This window comes from Pipistrellus hanaki (genome assembly GCF_964339955.1).
Source record: "Pipistrellus hanaki genome assembly, chromosome: 9".
NCBI lineage: Eukaryota > Metazoa > Chordata > Mammalia > Chiroptera > Vespertilionidae > Pipistrellus > Pipistrellus hanaki.
In genome coordinates, this window is record NC_140511.1 from 12,171,605 (window position 1) to 12,180,867 (window position 9,263).

The 9,263-nt window shown below is 62.7% G+C and overlaps 1 protein-coding gene across 1 annotated transcript in view; it reads right to left on the reverse strand.

The window, feature by feature from the left end:
* The window catches only part of ZBTB16 (zinc finger and BTB domain containing 16), a 186,038-nt gene extending 179,699 nt beyond the window's left edge, over positions 1-6,339 (reverse strand). The window contains exons 1-2 of the mRNA XM_084893895.1: positions 5,996-6,339; positions 1,837-3,204 (exon numbers count right to left, since the gene is read on the reverse strand). Coding sequence (XP_084750021.1) covers positions 1,837-3,110 — 1,274 coding nt within the window. The 5' untranslated portion in view covers positions 3,111-3,204; positions 5,996-6,339. The remainder of the gene's footprint in view (positions 1-1,836; positions 3,205-5,995) is intronic.
* Between the last annotated feature and the right edge of the window lie 2,924 nt (positions 6,340-9,263).

Sequence of the window (9,263 nt, forward strand, 5' to 3'; positions counted from 1 at the left end):
TACCTTGGTTGCAGGCACATCCCCTGTGGGGTGTGTGCAAGAGGCAGCTGATCGATGATTCTCTCTCATCGATGTTTCTAACTTTCTATCCCTCTCTCTTCCTCTCTGTGAAAAATCAATAAAATATATACTAAAAAAATAAAAGTAACGCAAGGCTCATGGAGTATCGCACCGCCAGGCCCCAGCCCCTCCCTCCCAGGAGGTGCAGGGTCCCCAGGACGGGAACGTGGGAGTCCTGGGAGGGTGGCGGCTTGGTGGCCTCTCCAGGAGAGAGGCAGCCGGGCCTGTGGAGCCAGCAACTCGTTTCCTTTCCACCGGAGCCCACTTCGCACAGCCCATCACTGAAACAATTCACATCCGGAGAAGACGAGAAGCCTACCGGGTCACGTTTGAGAGGGGGTTTCCTCTTGAGGAAAGTTTGAGCAAAAACAAACACTACCTCGGTCTACTTCTGAGTGGCACAAGCATCGAGCCACACCTTAGCGGTGGCTGTTTTTCCGCAGCCACCGGAAAAAGCCGCTAACACTGAGCTCGGCGGCCCTTTCCGCAAGGTAAGGAGCCCTCAGCGCCACAGCGAGGTACCGTCACTGTCGGAATCCGGCTCAGCTTGGGGTCATCAGACAAACCTCCAGACGCCTCCCCCTCTCCCCACACCCCCTCAGTCACATCCCCTCCTACACCAATGAGAAATGGAGGAACGGGGTAGACAGAAAGAGGTGCAAAAGTGCGGATTCCCCAAGAACAGACCGAGAGCAGGCAAGAGGGCACACAGGCCAAAGTTACCACAATGAGGGCAGAAACTGGACTTCTCCATCCACCTATCAGACCGGGGCGGGAGGGGACATGATGGGCATGCCCTATGACAGATGCAGGCTGACACCAAGCCCTACTGGTCAGTAACTCTCAGAGTGTCTGTGCTAGCGGCACAGTCCTCTTCAGGACTGAATGGCTCCAACGTGCCAAGGGGTAAGGAGCTGAATCTGAACCCAGCTCTGCCTCCTCCTCTCTCTGCGATCCTGGTGGAAGGTCTCAGTGTCTTCCCATGTGAAAGCAGCACATGGCCTGCACCTCAGAGGGTCGTAACCAACACGTGACTCCACAGCAAGCCCTTAGCACCGGACCAGACATGTCCTAGGAGCTCAGTGGATGGTTATTTCACAGAGAAGGGCCAGAAGCCAGAGGAAGCCAATGCTGGCCCCACGTCTCTCATACCAATCCCTCCCCCTCGATTAATAATGTAAATCGGCTCCTTCTAAATGTGCTTCTGGAAACAGGGAATGAGAAGGGCTAGAGGAAGCCAGGTTCCTGGTGATGACCGCTCACCAGGAATGACGTTCAGACAGACAGGCAGCTGCTCCGGCGCCTTAAGCAGCATCCGGCCCCTCCCAGCCTCCTGAGCTGCAGGCGGCCTGCCTCGGCAGAGACCGCTGATGGGAACCGGGTACCTGAAACCGGGCGACATGGCCAGATCCAGGCCGTGGGAGACCTACATCCTCAACCCCCTCTTCCTTCTTCCCCGCTCCCCTTTATCAGTCACTCCAGGCAAAGGAGAACAGGTCCAACAGCAGAACAAGCAGCAAGAGCCAAGAGCCTGGTAAGATCTGGGTCCACACATTCCCCAACACTTAGGAAATACCCTAGGCCCCTCACCACACTTGGAAAGCATACCCCAGTCCCAAGACTTAGAAAGACGTGGGTTTTTGTTTTTGTTTTTTTACAAATAGCAGGGAGCACAGGGAGTTTGGGCGCCAGGACTTGGGAGCAGCCAGGTCCAAAGGCAGGCTGCCAGGGCCGGAGGTTTGGGCCGGGAGACAGTGGGGCCGGGGAGGGGCCTACCTGTGCTGCTCCACAGCCTCGTTGTCGGGAAGATCCACCCCGCACACGCTGCACGGCTCCCCGAGGGGCCGGCTCTCCGCCTTCATGCCCACGGCCAGCTCGCCCAGCTTGCTGAACAGCTCCCTCTGGATGAAGCCCTGCGGCAGCAGGCTCCCGTAGGTGCTGAAGTCCATGGACACGGCCAGGGCGGGCTGCACCTGCACGTGCAGCCCCGAGGACACCGACGACGGCATGCTCAGCACGGAGTCGGCCTTGTGGTTGGGCAGCACCGAGTAGACGCCCAGATGTTTCTCCGCCGTGGGCGCCAGGTGCTCCTGTCGGCCGGGGGGGCCCTGGCCGGCCTCCGCGGGGGTGGGCAGCGGCTCGGCGCTCTCCTCGCGCCCGTAGTGCAGCTCCCTCGCACTGGTGATGACGCTGCTCCGAGTTGGGGTCCCGGGCCCCTCTTTGCCCCTTTCCTCAACCTTGTCCCCCAACCCGCCTGAAATGCTGGACTCGGCTGTCCCAGGGCTGTCCTGGCCAGGCACCTCGTCCACCTGCATCATCTCCGTCTTCACCTCCGCTACCCCAGGGAGCCGCCCAGCCCCGGCCAGAGCAGGCTCATCGGGCCCTGCGGGGGGCTGAAGGGTTCCCTGCAGGAGAGACTGTCCAATGGTCATCAGACTGTCCACGGCGGCCTTGGTGGGACTCATGGCGGAGAGACCGAACGAGGTGGACACAGACGGGCTCTGGTCCGCCATGGGCCCGGGGAGGCTCTGCGCAGCCACGCCGGCGTACCCGCTCTCCTCGCTGGAATGCTTCGAGATGAAGATGTTCTTGAGGTACCGGGCCTTGCGGTCCTCCTCTTCCTCCACCCCGCCGTCCGCCATGGTGGCCTCCGTGTCATTGTCGTCGGTGGCCTGGATGGTCTCCAGGATCTTCAGGCACTGCTCCTCCAGGTACTCGATTTCCAAGATCTCGGCGGCGTACAGCAGGTCATCCAGGTCCTCCGCCTTGGCCTGCAGCGTGGCCGTGTAGGCGTACTCCAGGATCTGCTGGAAAGTCTTTGGCGAGAGGAAGTCCAGCGTGTAGTGCTGGCTGTTGCGGTGGAAGAGGATCTCAAACATCTTGCTGGTGCAGGCCAGCACAGTCCGGTGGGCGTGGAACTCCTGGCTGTCCACCATGATGACCACGTCGCACAGCGTCCCGGCCAGCCGCATCTGGTTGGCCTTGCACAGGAGCCCCGAGGGGTGGCTGGGGTTCTGCAGCTGGATCATGCCCATCTTCGTCAGATCCATGGCGCTCCCCGCGGCTTAGGCATGAGGCTCTCTTTCCTTCCGGGCTCTGCGTGCGTGGTGGGGCAGGCCGAGGTTCGCGGGCCAGTGGAGAGGGCTAGAAGGGGGGAAGGGGGAAGAGGCAAAAGAGATGACAGAAGAAAAGGTAGGTTAGTCAATGTCCCTAAAAGTAAGCATTCAAACAATACAACCACCCTCATTCAGCTAGCAAGAGCATCCTGGAGACTTTAACAGAGGGGAAGGGGTTTACTGGAAATCTGGAAGTCTGCCTTCACAAGCCCACCAACAGGAACAAAGATAAACTCCTGCCATAATATAGGCCCAATTCGCTGTTTGATGAAGATGAAGATGAAAATGACAATGGAGTCCTCGAATCTCTGGTCTTAAGTCTAAGAGTGGTGGGTGGGCAGGGGTCCTGTGCCAGGCCAACATGTGAGGAGGAGGTGCCAGCACTTACTGAAAATCAGTAAGAACTGAGCCACTTCCTTCAGTCAATGTAAGCCCTCCATTTCACTCTGAACCCCCCGTGCAGCAAACTTCACCTTCAAGACCAGCCCTGCTTCCCTGTGGCAGCCCCAGGAGCACAGCCAAGCCCGGCTGGGCTAGCAGCCTGCAGTCTGGCCCACAGAAACCCAAGGGCAAGGGCTGGTCTCCAGCCCCATCCTAGCACACGGGCGCACACTTACATAAGGTGCCTCGCTAGCCCCCGCCCACGCTGCCCGGTGGACAAGAGGATCTATGACATGTATTGATAGGACAGGCCATGGAGAACCTGAGGGAGATGATAGGAAGTATGGACCCCTGGAGCCAGGAGTGTAATCTAGGCATATGAACTCCAAGCGTGTCCCACCGGCTCTCTGGAGTGGGCGAGTCCTGTGACCGGGAGCAGCAACTGCTGCTGGGCACGGCTCCCGGTGCTGGAAGGGACACTGGCACCAACATCTATGGTGCGGATTACAACCAGTATGAAGGGAAGACAGGGCTGGGAGACAAAGACCTGCCCCACAGCAAGCTGTTCGGGATCAATAACAGGGCTCTGGGGCTCTGGGGACCGGCCCTCTCCCCCCAACCCGTTTAAAGACTTAAAAGACCTCGCAGGCCGAGTTCCCTCCAGCCTCTGCCTTGCTGTGGTCCAGAAATGAACTGGGAGCAAAGGGGAGCAAGGGTTCCCCCTGAACCTCTCAACGCCCCCAGCAGGAGCCCTACGGGTTCCAGAGCCAAAAGCTCCGGCAGAAAAGGCAGGACTGTGTCTCCTCCAGACCGCTGGCTGCCCAGCCTGGGGTGGGGACTGGGGCCATTCATCCTCGCCTATATGGCTTTTCCACAGACTACTCAGGGGTTTCCGAGAGCAATGCAAAGAACGGAAGCTGGGCAACTGAATTCCTTCCCCAAAACAAGCTCCTTGGGTCCCCAGGGAAATCAGGGTGCCCTCCGTCAGCCGGCCGTCCCTCCGGCCGCGGGCGGCTCGGCGCGGCGGTCTCGGCGGCGCCGGCGGCAGCGCCCGCCCCGGCGGAGCGGAGGAAAGCGGGCGCTCACCCGCCCGAGCTCCGGGGATCCTCCGCGCTCTCACACACCCCGCTCCCAGCCGCCCCCACGGAGGCCGGGAGGCGACTTCGGCAAACTTGGAGAAGCAACTTTTCCCGGGGATCCAGAGGGCAGAAAGGAAGGGAGCCGGTCTAGGGGAGAGGAAAAGCAAAAGGGACCCTGGCGAAAAGCTAGATGTCAGCGCGGGAGGGCCGGGCTCCGGGGCAGGAGCCGGGAGGAGGTGGACCGCCTCGCCGCGAAGGGGACACACAAAAGCCCCACAGAGAGCGGTGGGAGGAAAGGCAAGAAGGGATCGGCCGGCCCGCTCTCACTCGCCGACCCGGGGCCGTGACCCCCGGGCGCGAAGGGCAGGATCCCCGGCCGCGAGCCCGCGCCGCCAGCAGCGGTGAGCCGGCCCCGGCACCGCGCGCGCGTCCCGGGGAGCGGGGAGGGGTCCGCGCGGAGGAGTCGGGGCGCTCCGCTCCCGGGGCCCGCGGGCAGGGAGACCGTGCGCCTTTCCAGCGCCCGCGGGAGGGACCCGGGGCCGCGAGGGCGAGCGGCGGGCGCGCCGGGGGAGAGGCGCTCGGACGCATCAGGTGCAGAGCCCGGCACCCACCGAGCGCGGCCGGGAGCGCACCGCGGCGCCGGCGTCACGGCCGGTCCCGCCGGGAGCCGGGCAGGGCCCGGAGCCCCGGGCGCTGCGAGCTCCGCCGCGGCCGCCCGCCCTCCTGAAAAAAGAGGGGACCAAGTCTGATCAAGAAAAAAAAAAAAAAAAAAAAGGACCCACCACGTTTTCCAAAGAGAAACAAAACACAAGCGAGTCCCAGCCCTGCTCCCCTCCGCCCCCAGATCCACTCCTCGGATCCTCCAGTGATAGCTTCCCGGCCGGCCGGCGAATACACACGCACATGAGCCACAGCCCTCGCTCGCCCGCGCCCGCGCCCGGGTCCGCATACACAGGAGCACCCACCGCTCCCTCCCGGCACCCCGCCGGCCCCCCGCGGCACCCCCGCCGGCCCCCCGCAGCACAAAGCCGCGTGATCCCCAGCCCTCTGCTACCGCCCTCCGTCCCCGAGGACCGCTCGGCCCCCCACCTCTCACCCCGGCCGTGCCCTGGAGGGGAAAGGTTGGGGTGGCAGCTGTGCCCAAGCTGACAGCCGGGGCTCCCCTTTCTACCCGACCCCAACCAGCGGCGGCGGCGGCGGCGGCTGCTGCGGGAAGGGAACTGGCCGGATAAAACCAGGCGCAAGCCCGGCGCCGAGTGGCCGGAGCGAACGCGCCCCCCGGACCTCGGCAGCCCCGGGCGGGCGCCGCGGCAGAGGCTCTCCCGGGGCAGCGCGCCCCTCCGCGACCCCCCGACTCACCGCGGCCGCGCCGGGCGCCGGGTGGGCGTGCGCGCCGCCGGGGGTGCGGGCGCCGGGAGCGGGCGGCGGGGAACTGTTGCTCTCGGTGTCACGGCGGCAGCGGCGGCGAAGCCCGGCAGTTCGCAGTGCCCGCTCTCATCGCCCTCAACTCCTCTCTGCCGCGAGGTTAGCAAATCACCACCGGCCCCGGCGCCTCCGCCGCGTCCCACGTCAACGCCGAGCCCCCTCCCCTGCGAGGCCCCGGCGCCTCTCCATCTTTAGTGCTGGCGGCGGGGCCGGGCTCGCTGCCCACAGCTCCCCCCTCCCCCGCCCGCTGTCCCCCGGCTCGGCCCGTCCCCACCCCCCGCACACCTCCCCCGCGCTGGGCGCGCGCTCCCGCCCCTCCTCTCCTCTCCCCTCCCCTCCGCTCCCCGCCCCGCCCCGCCCTCCCCTCCGCGCCGGGCGCCGGGCTTCGCCTGACATCTAGCTGCTGCTGGGGCGCCGGCGGCCGCCGTCCCCGGCCGAGCAGGGAGGCGAGGAGCTCCCGGAGGACTGTGCCCGGGGCTCGGAGCCCTCGGCGGGGCAGCAGAGATGAGTTGCGGGGCCAGCCTCCCCGCCCCCGTTTCCAGCCCCCGGGTTTTTCATCTCCCCCGGACGCGGTCTCGCCCCTGCTGCTCCGGGAGGGGAGCTCCGTCCCGGGCTCCAAGGTTTGCCCCAGTTCCGTGCGTGCCATCTCGCCTTTCACTTTTGCTCCGGTCTCAGGGCTGCACCCCGTAACCCGAGGTCGGTTTGGGAAGGTCGCCCACCCCGCCCGAGCCCGGGCCCTGCGTGCCTGCCTGCCGGCCGCCGGCTGTCCCTGCGCGGGGAGCGGTTACCGAGTTGCGGGACGCCTCCGGGCGCAGGGTTCGAGGGCCCCGGCGAGCCAAGTGCCTGAGGGTCCGCGGGGCCCGTTCCCCGGAGGCAGCCAGCAGTCCAAGCTCGGCTGTCGCGACCCCTAAGGGAAACTTTTATCCTCCGCAGGCTCGCGCGTGCCCTCGGCTGTGCCCCCAAAGTGACCGGGTTGGAGACGGTTCCCGAGAGCTGCGCCCCGCTCCGCGCCGTCTCCGGGCGGCGGTGCAAGCTCGCCCAGTGCCGGCCCGCAGAGCGCCCCCTGCCGGCGGGCCGCTCCACTTCAGAGCGGAGATCACTCACCTGGGGGTAGAGCCACCTAAGCAATCCGTCCTCCTCGGCCTCGCGGAGCCCCCTCCTGCCCCTTCCCCTGCAGCGTGGCGATGGTAGGGGGCAAAAGAGCGGGAAGCGCGCAGCTGCGTGAAGGCAGAGGTGACCGACTGGCGATCAGGAGCAGAGGCGGGGGTGGGGGTGATGGCGGGAGTGGGGTGGGGAGGCCCGGCTCTAGGTCTGTGGACAGTCAGCCCCCGAGGTCATGCAGTCGTAGCAAAGCCGGGTTTCTCCGCATTCCGTCCCTGGCACGCGGGCGGGTCAAAGGGCTTCCGCTCTCCTCACGTGTAATCGCCTCCCGATGTGCGCCTCTGGCACCGCGCCCGGCGGAGAGTCCGGCCCAGGACCTGCGGGGTCAAGGAAGGTGGCAGAAGCCAACCGGAGACGAAACTCCGCGTCCGGGGGGCGAAAGCCCAGAAGGCAGAGTCTACAAATCAACCGATCTGGGGTCCCAGGATTGCTAATGGGGGAGTCCCAGGACAGGCAGGCCCACCCCAGCCAGCACTGCTCCTGCCCCTCTCCTCTCCAGGCAGGGCTGGAACCTGCAGGGTCCAGGAAGGGGAGAGAGCAGCCAGGGTCAGAGAAGCCACTTAGAACCGCAATGCCTGCCTGGTGCCCGGGAAAGCCCAGGCCCTGGGTGTCCTTTTCATTAACAATAAAGAGCAACCCAGCCCTGAGCAGTGTGGTTCAGTGGATAGAGCGTCGGCCTGCGGATTCAAGGGTCCCAGGTTCGATTCCGTCAAGGGCATGTACTTTGGTTGAGGCACATCCCCAGTAGGGGGTATGCAGAAGGCAGCTGGTCAATGTTTCTCTCTCATGATATTTCTAGCTCTCTCTCCCTCTCTGTAAAAAAAATAAAAATAAATTAAAAAATACATTTTTTTAAAAAGAGCAATCCTGTCATAGATGACTTTTCTAGCCGAAGACTATGCAGACTGTAAGAGGAAAGAGATTTCAAGAAACCTAAGAAAACTGGTCTGCAAGGAGAGCAAATGGGGAGAGACGCCAGAAGAGGAGAAAAGGCCCTCCCACTGCCTCACCAGGGAAATAGGAATCCTCACTCCGGGTTCCTGGTGCCCTCTGAAGGGAGCGGCCTGGCTGTCCACGCCACTGCCAGCCGCTCCCAACGCAGTCTCAGGAGAAGCACACCCTTAGCCCTTGGTCCTAGGCCTATTAATCCCTAAGTCAGAGGAAGAGAACCTCCAGGAACAATGGGAGAGAAAGAACAATTCCTCTGTGGCTCGGACTCCCCCACCGCCATAGCGTACTCACTCTACGTGAAAATCTCCCTTGCTTCATAAACTCTGCCATTAAAAAGCCCGGCCCTTGTTAGTAAGTGTTAAAGAGAGATTAATGTCTGAGTTTAAGAGGTGGGGAAGGTAACAAAAAGGAGGAAGGCAGGCTGCGTGCCAGCGCTGGGCTCTGAGCATTTCCACTTAGCACTGGAGGCTGGCCGCATAGCAGTTTGATAAGGTTTACTGGGCCCAGATAACAGCGACAGCAGCCACACCACCAAAACTGGCACCGTTTTCAGCCAGAGCTGTGTCCTTGGGGCCTGGGAAGGCTGGTGAGAAGCCCCAGGTCAGAGATTTCATATGGCAGCACCTAAAGCAAGCAGGATGGAAAATTACAAGCGCGCTCTCCCTCTCTTTCTCTCCCTCTCATATATATTTGTGCTGGTTTCTTTTCTCTTTTTAAAAATATATTTTATTGATTTTTTACAGAGAGGAGGGGAGAGAGATAGAGAGCTAGAAACGTCGATGAGAGAGAAACATCGACCAGCTGCCTCTTGCACACCCCCTACCGGGGATGTGCCCGCAACCAACATACATGCCCTTGACCGGAATCGAACCTGGGACCTCTACCACTGAGCCAAACCAGTTTCGGCTGTGCTGATTTCTTTTTCCTTTTCTATTTATTTGAGAGAGAGGGGAAGAGGGAGAGGGAGGAACATGGATTGGCTGACACCATCTGTACACACCCAACTGGGATGGAACCCGAAACCTGACTATGTGTCCTGACCTGGAATTAAACCCCCTACCTCTTGGTAGTGGGGACGATGCCCTGACCG